This window comes from Takifugu rubripes, chromosome 19 (assembly GCF_901000725.2).
Source record: "Takifugu rubripes chromosome 19, fTakRub1.2, whole genome shotgun sequence".
In the NCBI taxonomy this organism is placed as follows: domain Eukaryota; kingdom Metazoa; phylum Chordata; class Actinopteri; order Tetraodontiformes; family Tetraodontidae; genus Takifugu; species Takifugu rubripes.
The window spans coordinates 16,708,018-16,723,023 of record NC_042303.1 but is presented as its reverse complement, the minus strand read 5'-3'; the positions used below and the strand labels follow the sequence as shown (position 1 = coordinate 16,723,023).

Below are 15,006 nucleotides of genomic sequence, written 5' to 3'. Positions count from 1 at the left end.
TATTAAAAACTATAAAATTTAAATCTACAGTTCTGTTATCATGCACCTTCACTAAAGGAATAAAATTACTGAATATATTCATTCCTTTATGGCTCTTTGGTACCTCTCTGGCGCTTTTAATCAGGCGCCTCGCAGCCTCCTTGCAGCCGTATATGCACTCCCCATAGTTGGGCTGGAAGTGGGCGACGGCCCGGGTGACACCCCGGTAGGAGCCAGCAGTGAAGGCGGGCCAGCCTAGCTCCAGCAGCGGTGGCTCCAGGTCGGACACATCGGGGAAATAAGTGACGGACGAGCAGTCAACGGAGCTGCTGAGCGACTGCTCCAGACCCTGGTCCTCCCCGTGAAGGGACACGCACCGCGGGGACACGGCGGCGCCCCTGATCTGCCGGATCTCGTCGTCCGACAGAAAGTTCGGGAGCTTCTCTTTCCTGAGGAACTCCAGGAAGCAGTCGAGCCCCCCCGACAGAAGCTCCTCCAGAGCCAGCCGGTGCCTCTCGTTGTACAGGTCCTCGGCCCCGGCCTGTTTGGGGTCTGACCTCAGAGGTGAGTCGTCCAGGAGCTGCGACAGAGCCATGTTCACGGATGCTGCTCCCCCGTCTTACCTAACGGACCTGAACCGCCCGGGAGGTAACAGGTAAGTTTTGAACCACCGGAAGACAAATTCGTATTTGATTTTTTTCCCTCCATTCCGTTGGAGGTGCTTCCGTATTGGCTTTCGGTTGAGTGTCGAGCCAGTATGGCGACCCGCTATTGGCTGGTGGTGGCTGTCAATCTTGAGAGAACTGAAGCCCATTGGCTGATTCGGAGGAAAACAATCCTCCTGCAACGCCCACCAGCTCTGTCACGATCCGGTTTGTCCGCAGAGAGAAGCGCAAAACAGCGAGCTCTCACTCTGACGCCTTTTTCTGTACATTGTGGTCATAAATCTCAGTCAACGTGCATTAAGTACACCGTCGCTGGGGGATAGTATTTCAGGCAATGAGTGGAATGTTTTTAAAATGTATCCATGGCATGAGTTACCTAAAACATCTGTAAGGAGAGCAAAATGTATCGATAATAAATCGGTTTTTAAGGTGTTCGCGGAAATTTGCACTCCTGCTCACGCCAGATGAGAGAATGTATTTTTAAAATCACATAGAGCCTCATCCACAGTGACAAAATCTGCAAACTAGGTGCACAAACTGTGAGTAACCATAGCAACAGTTTCCAATTCTGACGGATGCTGCTGATCTAACTTCAACCGAATGAAAACTCTCAGTGCTCGGGCCACCTTGGTTTAACTGAAGCACGCTCATTAATATTATTAATTAAAAACAGGATACGTGTTCAATGCTAAATTCTGTGGACTGGAACTGGTGGCCCCGGTTCATGTCTTGTAGGTGTATTGGTCACCATCCTGGGACACCTGTCTGCCGTTTTACATAAAGCGAGCGGGCATGACCGGCTTTGCATTGAGACTAACACAGTCAAAGCTTGTGAGAATCAACCGATGGTGAACTTGTGGCGCAATCATTAAGACCTGGCCTGAAACAAAGGGGTTAGTGTTGGAAAAGGCAAAGCAAACAACTCACGAGTGTTTTTTTATTGTGGCTGCAGTGTCCGCTTGTGCATCAACTGTTCGGTCATGACACTTTGGAGACAGACTGAAGCCCAGATCGTATCTCACAGCCCGAAAACGTGTCTCCTGTAGAGTGATTCATCTATTCGACTGATAATCTTTGGTTTTCCTGACTGTATATAGCCCCAGCCTCGGGTAACGTCTGAACCCTGTCAGGATAAAGTGGGAGGGGAGAGTACGTTCATGGCGCTGCAGGCTTCTAATATAGCCTAATATGTAAATAGTTTTAACTGACAGTGAGGGCAATGGGGAGGTGTTTTATTTATTCTGAGCTATTGTGTACACGAAGGACCATCCGGTGTAAATGTGCGTCTAAAAGGTTCAAACTAAACACTTAACAACATTACTGTAGGTATAGTAAGGTATGGAGGTCCAAATACCTCAGTGTCAACCTTCCAGCCTCAGTGCTTGATATCTGTTGTTAATGTGACTGGTTGATAAGTGATCTCAATGTTGTCCGTCAAGCAAATCCACAGTTTTCCCCATCTGGGCCTTTGCGCTTTTATTGCGCGCTTTTACGCACGGAAGGTCAACACCGCGCGGGTCAACCTTATCTGAAGGGGGGGTACCGAACATAATATTGTCAGTTTGACTGATTAATGTCACTTCGTGTGCATCCTTAAAGATGTACGTCAGGGTGAATTTGCTGTGCATCTATCACTCTTACGCGTGTGCGTAAAAGTCTATTTTAAACCCGTGGGCTAATAGGTCAGTGCTCCAAATCATAATTCCCACACCGATTAATTTTCACTGAAGCCAAACTAGTTTATTTCATTTTACTTTCATTTTATTTCTTTATGACGTAGCGAAAGAATGTGTCCTAAGAAGAGAGGATGAGGAAGATGAGTAAAACTGTCATATTCCGGATTTATTCAAAACAATCCATCTATTCAACACGCTGCCGGCGCCATTGTAGCTATGTATAACCCGATCGGTCACAGCATTGCCTTACCCCTATAACGACATTCCCAAATGTGCTATGAGCTCCATATACGCACCCCTCCTCGCCCTCCGCCCGCCCTACACACACACACACACACTGAGAGAGAGAGACACACACACACATCTCCATCTCATCCCCGCCCAACTCCAAAATTTTAGATGAAAGGGCTTTTGGATTTTGGATGACGCTCCGTATCACGTGTTCCTAGGAAATACACTCGCTATAATTTTTTTGGAGCTGCCTCGTCCTGCACCGCCGACCATAGTTGTTTTGCCGTCTCCATACAGTGTGGCAGAGGGGTGGACGGCTAATGTAGTGTAATGTACCTTGCCGTGGTCACTGACGGGTTCACGCCAGTTCACAGGGTTCACTTGAGGAGAGCTCCCACCCCCTGCTCGCCTCCTCTTCTTCTTAAATCGGAACGATCGGAGCCAATACAATATTATTCATTTATATATTAATGTCGGATTCCATTTTTCCCGGCGACTGTTGAGGTAAGGACACTTCTACTGCTCCAAAAGGCGAATACCTTACATTGCTGGTGCGGTGCGATTTCCAAAGTTGTTTACTGAAATTACGCCTCGCTATTGAATATTGAATTTTCATCTGGCGCTGTAGTCAAGGCAGTTTATATGAAGTCGCCTATGTATAAAATGGCGACAGTAGGTGGAGGAGGGGGTGGAGGATTTTGGGGAATATTCGTAAGGTTATATAGAGTGCCAGATCGCCTTTCGCAAGTAGACTCCAAGGTGGTGTGTTGCCCCACAGCCTTGTGAATGGAGTGAAACGGGTTAACTCGTCAGTTTGTTACAGTTACAAGCGCGGATCCGCCGTCTGGATGATTTGCGCTCCCCCTTCGTGCTATACGATGTGGCGTATCTGCTTATTTTATTGCACAACGCGCTGTATCTGCCCGCTGTACAGTCACTTTCCTGGCTTTGAGTTTTGAAAGACTTGTGAAAAGAGCGCTGTGGCGGGTTTATCGAGTGGTAGAAGACGGTTTCGAGCCCGTAGATGTTCTAAGAGCACGGCAACTATCAATTTTGGCGTATCGATCGCTCACTCTCCACGCAATCCTTCCGCGCGTCTCGGCAGAAAGGTAGGCCTGTATGTCTATGCACAGGACTCTCTCTCTCCCTCTTTTTTTTCCTCCTTTCATTTCCTCCTCTCCCTCCTGCCAACATGTGCTGCCCTACACGCGCGCGGGCGGGCGCGCACGCGGAAACCTACAGAGTACAGTAAGAAGTGCTGCGCATTTCAGGGTCACGGAGATATTTTGCAAACTGTGGATTACCACCGAGGCAGTGTCTTAAAAATATCAGTTGCTTTAGGGTCACATGTTCCATCTGCACATAAATATTGGAGCTGTGAATGCCATGTGTCTCCCTCTGCCTCTGGGGGGGGGGGGGCTCTCAGCTGACTAATGGTTCCTCCTGTGTGGGTCCCCAACGCATCAGGCAGCGCCGTAATATCCATAATGTCACACAAACAAGCCCCGGTCGCTGTTTTCGGGGGTGAGTGTGTTTTCATTATTTAATCATGTAAGCTTGTTACATATAATATAGGTCACGGAAATGACTGCACAACACTCCAGGCACTGAGGTGTTCCTGAGAGAGTAGGCGTTTGGACCGTGGAGAGCGTCTCCGCTGGACATTTCTACACTCTGACAGTTAATTTTCAGGCATGTGCGATGGCCAGCTAAACAAAGGTAAATGAGCTCTTACTGTGCAGAACAGGCACACTGGGTTCAGCTTGGCCCGGTGAGTGGTGTGCATGTGTGTGTGTGTTAGGGTAGGTTTGCACTCCAGCAGGACGCTTACACTAGGGGAATGTCAATTCCCTTTGTGGGTCCATGGGAACAGTCTTCCATCTCCCTTCTCGGAACCGCTCTAATGAGGCCAGGCATATTGCCTTTCATCCCTCACTCCCTGCAATTAGGCACAGCTCGCAGTTTTCGTTATGGCCACAGCAAAGTGTTTGTATACACAGACACAATGCAGTGGGCCAAGGCTGCCCACTCCCCTCTGTGAAGCAGCGTCTGTGCACATGCCATCCCTCGTATACCTGCAGAACTGTACTTTTCAGCATTTGGTGAGCTGTTTTGCAGCAGATGTGGCTGTAGATGTTATGTTTGTGCATGCCTCCTCCAGCTCAAATGAATCCTCTGTCGGAGAGGGCCAAGAAAGGTCATATGTTCATGATTTGCAGATTTAGATGACATGGAGTGTATAACATTCCCTTAGTTGAGAGAAGAAAATCAGCTAATGCCATCCAGATCTATTTTCCAGCCATTTTTACACAAACATGCATTCATGATAGTGGCATGCCTCATGATCCTCCAAAACATTCTCAGAACCACAATGCAGAGTCCTATTTTCGCCCCCCTCCCCAGCAGAAAGGACGGCTTTTTGCACAGATTCACTTTTATTTGAGGCTTTCATCCTTTTTCGCGTCGCTTTTGTCATCGGACCAATGGCGTGGCGAAGCCCCGGCCGCCCGAAAGCCTCACTAAAATAGCATGTTTGCACAGTTTCAGCTAAAAGAAACACCCGCACGCTGACAAGGAGGGGGAACCTCTGGGTTGGTGGGAAAAAAGCCCCTGCCACTTTCTCTGTCCCATGCAAGAAAGGTTCTGCAGGAATTGGCATTTGTCTGGGTCTGGCAGTAAGAACAGGCTTACTGATGTCAGCCATTTTAGGATGGACAGTACAATGTGCAGTATGCCGCCATTTTTCTTTCTTTTCTTTAAAAGTTGCCAAATGAATGCCTGTAGTCTTGGCTACAGAACTGAAGAATCAATTCATCAAAGGTGATGCAAACGGATACATGACTCAGAATTTGTTTTTCTCTGCACACCATAGTTTATTTGTCTGTCATTCATCTCAGCCACAGGGAAAGAAAAAAGAGTTTTCAGCAAACAATGCAAAAAAAAAAAAAAAAAAGAAGAAAAAAAAAAGAAACAGGACCAGGCAACAAAGATGCTCGGGCTGGCAGTATATAGGTAATGTTCTGCACCAGACCCGGGGCCTCTGCACTGTAACAGTACCAGGAGGTCACTTGTAGCGTGTAACGCTACAAAATTTCTTTATTCAACTTGAGCGGGGCTAAAATTTTGTGCCACGACGGGGAAAGAAATGCTAAGTTGTTGCCCTGGACCTCACCTAAAACTGCCTGAAAGAGACTTGGACCATGAATGGACTTCTCAAAATTGGCTGGTGGGCCCCGAGGATTAAGTTTGTCTTGCACCGGATGTAGTCCAGGGGCTTCTGTGTGTATGGTTGTGAGTGTGTGTGTGTGTGTGTGTGTGTGTGTCTTGAGATCAGTGGGTGTGGACGAGTGACTCCGCTGTGTGTGGTGTGGCGGGCGAGGGGAAGAGATGGGTTGCCATGGTAATGTTAACACATGAGTGGCACCACCGACCGGTCTCCCAGACAAGGCTGCAGTCTTGGTGTGTGTGTGTGTGCACGTGAGAGAGAGTCTGACTGACAAGACCTGCATTTGAAACCCTAATTTAGATACTAATACGCTCATCCATCGTCTCTGAAGGCACGGCCTGAATGCCGGTGGGGACCGTGGACTTGTAGCTGTGCTGAGAACCGCGAAGGGTCTCGATTGCTTTTCAACACACGTAACGCTGGAGCCTGACACTTACTCACGCTGGCAACCGGGCACTGCCATTTACACACAAAGATCCCCAAAGTGAGACACACCCACTCTACTGTCAGTAAAAAAAAAAAAAATGGAATTAGTCGGCGCTGGCAGCCTGATGGACACCAGAGACACCAAAAAAAAATCAGAAAGAGAACAACTGCAATTTGACTGTCAGTCATATAAAGGCTCCCGGCTCTGGATCACGTTTCCCCTTATAGATGAGACACCATTGTTCCCAATCTGGGCTCTGCGAGGCAATCGTTGCTCTGTGTCTCTGGCTTATATTTGGACGGCCGGTCGAAGCACTCACATGACATTAATCTATTTAATGGCCATTTGCAGAAAATGTTCTCGCTAAACAGATTTTTTTTTTTCTTCAATTATGCAAATTCGTGTCAGGAGTTTCTCTTTTTCCGCCCAACTCTCGAAAAATTCTGAATAAATCTAAAAAAACCAAAAAAACCAAATAAAAATAAGCAGTTTACGACAGCCGCGGATCAGCGTCAAAGCAAATTAGCGACAGAACAAACACTGTCACGCGCCAAAAAAAACAACAGTTTTAAAGCGAATTGTGCGGCTGTCGCGTCAAGAGACTCTTCGCCTGATTCTCTATCAAAGAAAGAGGCAGAACAGTGCAGGTGCTAACCGTCGCGGAGGTGAGGAGGGAGCGCACGGGGAGACGTGCGCTGCGAGGTGTCAGCGGGGAGGAATATTGAAACGGCAGAGCCTGTCATCATCATCAGTCATCCCCTCACTTCACTCCCCAAAATGTCTGAATTTAATCTTCCTTTGTCCTTCTTCCTCCTGGAGCCCGCACATCCGCATCGGAGTGACAGGCGCCGCCACCAAAACACCAATCTCTGTTTGTTAATGTCAGCTGTGGGTGACCCAACAATGTGGGGAGTGTCTGAATCAGTGGACTGTTTTGAATTAAATTTTAATATGCAGAAACCACTTTAGCCCATCGCCTCCTTTTCCACGGGCAGCAGCCTTGCTGGAGTCTTGACACGCTATTTTTTTTCTGTTGTTATATTGTAATTACTGCAGCAGTTTATGAGATGATGAAAGGAAAGACACGCTTAGCTGGGTGTTGTGCAAAAGCATGGTTAACACAATTATACATTAAAAAGATATAAATATTGTTATGTAAATGACCCCCCCCCACCGCCCGAAAATCTTAAAGCTGCTATTAAATCAGGCGGAACGCATAAACCCCATCAGAATTTAACCCTGGCCTAATCCCATTTATTTTGAAACACTTGTTTTTGAATGGCTCCGACGTGTGTTTGGCGAGCGAGCGAGGGCCCCCGCGTCGGGCGTTCAGGGAGCACGGTCAGGAGCGGCGCCGCTCGCCTTTATTTTAGACGCGATCCCTTTCCAAGAGGGTTTTCCTCTCCCCGAGCGGGACGCCGTAGCGGGGACAGACGACACGCAGGGGGGGGACGGCGGTCACCTGAGCGTCTCCGACGTGCCCGGTGAAACACGAGGCCGGTCCTTTCAGACGGGGCCTTTCAGCGTCTCCCTTGTCTTGTGTCCGATCGCACGTCTCGCTCCCCAGATAAAGCAGCCCTTTCTTCGGATAGGTGACCTGATTCTTTACGTAACCTTTCTCAACTTGGCCTGTGTTGGTTTTTCTCATGCAGGAAGTGGGTATTTTTTTTTGTTGGGACACGGGAGCGTCCGAACTGAGCCAGCGTCTGTCTCATCAAAGAGCGACCAGCCTCCCTTCTGGGCGCCGCGACACCAGTCACAACCCGGCGGCCACAGTGGCTCGTTATGAAACCTCCGGACACGTCGCGCGGTGTCAGTGCAGTAATGTTCCGCGGCGCAGCAGCATCTCTCCCCCAGATGCTTAGGGATGTGCGCGGCGGCGGCGGTCCGCAGGAGAGAAGCTCTTTTTCTAAATCCGCCCGTCCAGTGGAACAAAGTGGGTGAACGCCGTGTCCTCACCAGGGGTTAATCGAGTACGCCGCCGGAGGATATCATGACCTCACTGGCGGCACAACATACAGCACACTGCCGCTCGTGGACGCAGTGAAGTGGGATTACTGCATAAGATGCCGGTGACCTAGTTTTTGTTGTTGTTTGTTTTTGCTTTGTTTTAGTTGTTTGTTTTTTTTCTTCCGTCAGACGGCAGCGGCCATCAGCAGGACTGACAAAGGGACAGACATCACAGTTTGTCTGGGATCAGCTCGCGCTGATGGGCGGTCATTTGAGGGCTTTAATTCTGGAACAGGTTCATCTTTTATTTACCATCCAGACGTCGGTGGTTCACATGCGGGCGGATGCAGCAGAGCTCGCCTGACTTTGTTCACTGCTGAAATCTATGAATCTGAGCCTGGTGTAATTAATAACATGCAGCTTTGTTTAGATGTCCAAGATGTTCCCGATTTCAGCCGAAAGCAGGTTTGGGGCTGAATTTGTGCAGCTGACATCCTTCCCGGAACGATAAGCTTCCCGTGAGTCTGCAAGATATACATAGATGATGATGGGATGAGATTAGCTTTCACCAGAATGTAACATATTAACACTTCTCCAGTTTCAGAAAAAGAAGAGACTGATTTACAGAGGCTGTGTGTGTGTGTGTGTGTGTACATGTGTGTTAAAGGTTCATGCAGCGGGCAGTGGTTGCAGAGCCATCTCCACTGGGATGTTTTTTTAAACCGTTTCCAGTATGAGTTCCAGTGCTGGAGCATGTGTGAAAATCAGTTGTGCAATATGAAGCAATAAATACAATGTAAGACAAAAGCTTTCACTTCATCGTGCTGAAGGCTGCCAACAGTATTGACATCCGTCCTGAGAATATTAAAGAAGTGAAAGTGTGTGGTTGTGGTTTGCCCGTGGTTTTGTGCAGTTTGTAATCTTTAGTAATTATCACTAAAAAGATGTGTCACTAAAGTGTAATGTGTCACCAATTCGAAACTAAATGTAGCCTCATACCTGTTCTGCGCAGTTGGCGGTTAGTTTCACGGTCCGGCTGCAAACGTACATGTGGGTGTTTACTCACCAATGGCAGCGCCCCCTGGTGGCGGGCGACCGGTTAGGTCCGAAAAATCTACAAACAAAATTGAATATGCAAAGGATGTTAGCATGAAGGTGTGAATGATGCATCTTTTGCAGGATGGCAGCTGTGTGCGTCTCATTCCATGTTCTGGGTTTCTAGATATGAGCTTTGTTACACTGTAGTGGCCCCCCCAGAGCAGAAACAGGACCCAACAGGAGGTTACGGACAATATTTATTTCTCCATCATCAGACCCGACTCAGACAAAGCGCATCGGTAATAACTGCAGCGTTATTGTGGTCAGATCTGGTCAATCAGAATTTTTATTACCTTTTATGAAGATCTGGACTCTTTGCCCAAAATAATTCCAGACGCATGCCACCAATGAATAGAAATGCCCTCGCCATGGCAACAGTAAACAACAAAAATAACAGCGATGAGACATTTTAAGATATGTCCTGTCTTTTTTTTCTTTTTTTTTAAATTTTTTTACAGAATTCATAAAAGAGGACAGGTAGACAAAAGCGTGTTTATCAGCATAGGTAGGTGGACAGTGTGCATTGATTTTCTGTGTGTGTGTGTGTGTGTATTTTGAGTGTTGAAAAGCCGTTTGTTTTTTTTCCCGATTTTGCAGATACTTTTGGTTCATTTAACAAAAAATAATTTACATGCAAATGATTTGGGAATTATACGTCCATTACCGGCGCTCGCTTCAGCTTTAGCGCAATAAACACACCCGAAAAAGTGTGAAAGACTTTTGTTTGTAATTGCTGAGAAATACCAATTATTTCCATCCGAGCCTTTCAGATTCCTCGCCAACGTTGATGCCAACCACCTCTCCTAATTGTTTCATGCGATTTAAATTTCAGATTTGGGGTTGACTCAGGCACAGAAGTGTCGCAGCTTTTTGTTCCGGTAACGTTGGTCTCTGCCTTTTTCGCAGGTTCTATGGGAGTTGTCAGATTTATCCGTGTAACAGGAGTCCTCAAGTAGAAGGCATGAAGCAGCACTGTGACAGCATAGTGGCTGGTCCATGACACTAAACTCCATCCAGTCATCTCCACTCTCCACCCACCCTCTGCTTTCATCACACCACACAAGTAACCGCTCGCCGTCGCACCTACACAGAGCTGCACGATGGCCAGCAAGAGGAAATCCACCATACCCTGCATGATACCATCCAAATCCAAACACGGCCGTGAGGAAATCATACTGGGCTCCCTTCCAGAGCTTCTACCCACCATCCCAGAGGACAGCATACTCAGCATCTCCGGAGAAGAGTCTGGCCATTTCTCTCACAGCAAAGCTGAAACTGGCACGGAGGTGCAGAAGGGAGGAACGTACAGCTGTCCAAAGTGCCGCTTTGAGTCCAGAGATCTAAATTATTTTTTGGATCACATGCACAACTGCCACTTAGACTTCAGGGCCCAGCCCACCTTCTACTGCTTAGACTGTGGGGTGTCAGTTGTCCGCTTTGAGGCTCTGGCTCTGCATAACGCTACCGCCCATCCTAAGATAATGGAGGGCTTGGTCACTGCTTCCCTAACTGTCAATAAGAGGGATGGAGTAACAACAGTGGAGCAAAGCCTCTTTACAGACAATGGAGAGAACTACAGAGAGTCTGGGATTTCCCTCCCCAAAAGACCAATCGCAAAAATGATGAAAGCCAAGGGGGAGCACAAAAAGATTGTGGTTTCTCACACCGTGGAGGTACGAAAGATAGACACTGGAAAGGGTTTAGATCCCAGCTTGCTGATTAATGTGCCTGAACTCCAAAACGGGGCCCTCAGTGCTCCTGCAGCCCCAGCTATGCCGAGGACCACTGTCAATCACGCGATTAATTCGACAGGGTCCAACCAAGTCTTTCACCAGCACACTCCTTCCCTTTACTCTCCCCCCTCCTCCGACTCCAATAAGGACCTTCCAAAGGTGATGATCCCGCTGAGCAGCATCCCCACCTACGATGCTGCCATGGACACCAGCAGCTTTCTCAAGACGTCTTTTGGCAAGTTCCCCTACCCGACCAAAGCCGAACTCTGCTACCTGACCGTGGTGTCAGAGTTCCCCGAAGAGCAGATCAAACTGTGGTTCACCGCCCAGAGGCTCAAGCAGGGAATAAGCTGGTCTCCGGAAGAGATCGAGGAGGCGAGGAGGAAGATGTTTAATACCGTGTTCCAGGGCGGGGCACCTCAGAAGCATCTCGCTACGCAAAAGCACGCCAACCACCTTCTGACCCACCACACCGTCAGCGCGCACCCCGGATCAAAGGGTCCAAACTTTCAGATGGCCAAACTTCCTTACGGCAGCATAAAGACCAGGCCCGTCGGAGCCGCCGCCACGCAGACGAGCGTTTCAACCAACCCGCACGTCACCAGGGTCTCGTATTCTACTCCAGTTCTCCCGGCGGAGTTCCTGTCCGCGGTCAGACCCTCGAAGGTACTCACCAAGAACCCTCAACCCCCTGCGGAGCCCGACAAGACCAATGGGCTCAGCCTGGACGTGGCCAGAGGCGGCGGTTGTGTCAGTAGCACCAGCAACAGTCGAAGCAACAGTAGCAGCAGTAGTTGCAGTAGCAGCAGCAGCAGCATCAGCAGCTATTCCAGTAGTATTAACAGCAGCGAAGCCATCACCAGGAAAATGCTGCACAACAGCAGCCCGACCAAGAGCGTCAACAGCACCGTCACCTGCGCCCTCAGCATTAGCAATAATGATGAGCACTGTGTCGCCGACACCAACAGTAAGCCAAACGTCAAGAACAACGGTTTACTGATCGGAATGGAATCAAACGGCTCCAGGAATCAAACCATCGCCGACAACACCAGCAAATCCAACAGCACCTGCAACAACCACAGCGTCGTCAGTCCGAAAGAGCAGGCCCACAATGCAACGGGGGACGCGAAACACAACAGCTACAGCCACAATTCCAACAACGTCAGTATTAGCGGCGAGTTTCCCAGTGTTGCCTGTAATGACAGTGCCCCCAACCATACCAGCAAATCTCCCACTGAAAGCACCAGCACCTCTGTCATTACAAAAAGCGGTTCATCCATTTTAGATGAGGGGAGAGGAAACAAGGACCTTCCCGTGAAAGGCATGTCAATCTTACAACAACTCATTAAAGAGGACGAGTTGTTTGGCAGGGAGAGGGGCTGCCCCGAGCTGCAACACGACCCCTTCAAAATCAGCTTCAAGAGGACAAAAGTGAGCGAACAGGAGGGCGACGGCGAGGGCGCGCGTCCAGAAAACAGATCGGAGCTCGCCGAGATTTCTGCGTGTCAGCAGCCTTTCCCGCTACCTTGGGGCAACAAGACTCCCCAGCAACTGCACGTCCTCCGGCAGGTTTTCTCCAACACCCGCTGGCCCAGCAGCCAGCAGTACGAGGACCTGAGCATCCAGACGGGCCTCCCCAAGTCAGAGGTGGTGCGCTGGTTCAGCGACAGCCGGTACAGCCACAAAAATGGGCAGCTGAGATGGCTGGACACATATCAGCGACCATTCCCAAGTCCAGAGGAAGGAAGGGGCTTCGGCGGTGCTGATCCCGAGTTCCCGAGGGACTCCCCCGCGGCCAAAAAGAAACTTGTTGAGCAAGAGGTAAAGAGGCGCCTTGACGGTGAAGCGGCAGGGCAGCGGATGGTGTGGCAGGATTCATATTCTCCGCTGCTGGGCCTGATCAGGGCTGAACGGAGCGGCGACCGGGGCCGAGCCGAGGAGGCGGCGCAGCAGGGAGCTCTGCAGGACGCCTGGCCGGAGAGAGCAGAGGACCACCAGCAGCCAGTGGCCGCTCCGTCACTCATGGAACAACAGACGGACGCCAGCCAGGCCAGGTACTTTTCTTCTAGCTTGATTGCTCAAATTTCAAGCGTGACGGACGTTGCTAAACTAGGATCTACTTTTCATGAGGGTGGTAATAAAGCTTTGTGCAGAAAGACAGTGTTAATCTGCCGGGATGATAAAAGGCTGACAGCTTGTTCTTTGTGGTTGCCGCTGCATGATTTACAGTAAAAAGGATGTAGGAGAGGCGCGTACAGGTAAGTCACGCTGAGCAGCTTGTTCGGGCTATCAAAGGTCTGTTTTTAAGAAGATATTTTTAGCCGAGGAGGAGTCGGAGCCGTTGAATTATAGATCGAGAGCGCGTGCAAATATATTTGAATAAATTATGACAATTGTCTCTGTCGGGGGGTGCACATCCAGGAGGCCGTTTCATCTGCACGTGCCACGTTTTTTACCACACGATTAACGCGTGCCGTTGTTTCCCTGTTTGCAAGGGACCGCCCGAGGATGGAGCTGCTGGAGGTGTGAGGAAGCGGGCCCATTCAGGCCGGAGTAACGACACGTTTGGAGGCTGGTTTGCTCCTCTGGCTGTGGTCTGAGTGTTCATAATGACAGCAGATGTGATTGTAGCGGACCGTTGGACTCTGACTGTAACTGTGAATACCCCCCACCTCTCCTCCTCCTTCTCCTCTTCCATCTGCCATCACTTCCTGCCATCGTCAAAAAAAAAAAAAAAAAGAGAGAGAACTTCTCACCTTTGAGTCCTGTGATGTTTAAGCCTTTCATGCTTCTTGTGGTTGTGTGGGGAGGGTGCACAATGAGGTCAGTACAAGGGATCAAAGAAAAGAACGAGAAAAGACGCACACTGACTGGAAAACTGACTTGAATGAGCGGAGATAGGCTGGGATAGGGCCGAAAGATTGTTCTTGTGGGTCAGAGGTAGAAATATATATGGTTGAAACTGCACTATAAACGAGTGTTTGTACTGACTGGACAAACAAAAGATGTGTCGAGGAAATGTTATTGTTGGCTTTGTGATATTTTTTACTTTTTTAGCAACCAGTACTTCAGCACTGCCTTGAATTTTACTTTTTTCTGTTATTCGGTTTTTCCAATTCTATATACTCTTCTATAGTCACTGTAAGTCCAGATACAATCAAACATGGTTTATTTAGATCTGTGTTGATGTTGGTGATCACTTTGCAGCTCAGCTACACGCAAGAGACTATATACAATGCACTAATGAACAGCAATGCTAAAAAATAAGATAAAAAAAATGCACACACACACACAGTCCCACAGTAAACGTATTGACAGCTGTGTCAGGATCGATACACTACACACTGCCCTGCAAACTGAACAGAGAGAAAACTGTCATGCTAACGTTGCCTTACTCAGCTCTGTCCATGTGGTTATATGACCTGTTTGTCTGTCACCTTGCTTTCCAGCTTAAAAAAAATGAATTTAAAAAAAAACAAAAAAAAACATGCCAGTGCATCACTATTTGTCTATATCTGTGGAAGAAAAAAAAATACAATCTTGTGCTGCTTTCTGTACACTTTGAGGCTGTAATTGTATCAACTATCGTAACTGGCAATGTTGCTTTCAAGTAAAATTACCAATTTGATCCCCAGACACTGGCAGAGTGAGACATTGTGCTAGCTAGAGAGCCAAATGAGGAGATCTCTGCTCTCCTCTGAATTTTCTTGTGTTTATATAAACATACAGTCACTACATGAATCCTATTAAGCTGCATCTTTGTCAAGCTGCTAATAGCCAAGAACGGTGCTATACCATCCAAAGTGAAATTGGAGACTGATCTCCTACCAGCAGTGTATGCACTTGTGTCGAATGTTACAAATTTATTTTGGTTTGAAATAAATGGAATCTGGACTTACGGTGTTATGATCACTTTAAAAAAAAAAAATCTTTTATGAAATAATCTGATCATAAAGCACTGTTGTATCATCCTTTCTACACTTCTGAATCTTTACAGAATAAACTTAATACTCACCGAGCA

General features: G+C 48.2%; 2 protein-coding genes across 5 annotated transcripts in view; one reads left to right on the top strand and one right to left on the bottom strand.

Moving 5' to 3' along the window:
- The window catches only part of fam83d (family with sequence similarity 83 member D), a 4,326-nt gene extending 3,675 nt beyond the window's left edge, over positions 1-651 (bottom strand). Inside the window, exon 1 of the mRNA XM_003973712.3 lies at positions 104-651. Within this exon, the coding sequence (XP_003973761.2) occupies positions 104-574 (471 nt within the window). The 5' untranslated portion in view covers positions 575-651. The remainder of the gene's footprint in view (positions 1-103) is intronic.
- On the top strand, positions 510-15,006 carry zhx3a (zinc fingers and homeoboxes 3a). Of its 4 annotated transcripts, none has more exons than XM_029826606.1 (3): positions 510-634; positions 10,159-13,039; positions 13,481-15,006. In XM_029826606.1, exons 2-3 carry the CDS (start codon positions 10,353-10,355, stop codon positions 13,512-13,514), a joined length of 2,721 nt encoding a protein of 906 aa, XP_029682466.1. In that variant the 5' UTR covers positions 510-634; positions 10,159-10,352; the 3' UTR covers positions 13,515-15,006. The 4 variants fall into 4 exon arrangements, with proteins under 4 accessions (XP_029682466.1, XP_003973718.2, XP_011612624.2 ...); XM_003973669.3 differs by lacking the exon at positions 510-634 and adding an exon at positions 2,540-3,055; XM_011614322.2 differs by lacking the exon at positions 510-634 and adding an exon at positions 3,101-3,660.

What these genes read in the sequence shown, in the direction of transcription:
- zhx3a (XM_029826606.1), top strand. Translation starts at nt 10,353, where the DNA reads ATGGCCAGCAAGAGGAAATCCACCATACCCTGCATGATACCATCCAAA. An exon ending in ACGGACGCCAGCCAGGCCAG is followed by an intron (nt 13,040 to 13,480) that starts GTACTTTTCTTC and finishes CCTGTTTGCAAG; the next exon opens with GGACCGCCCGAGGATGGAGC.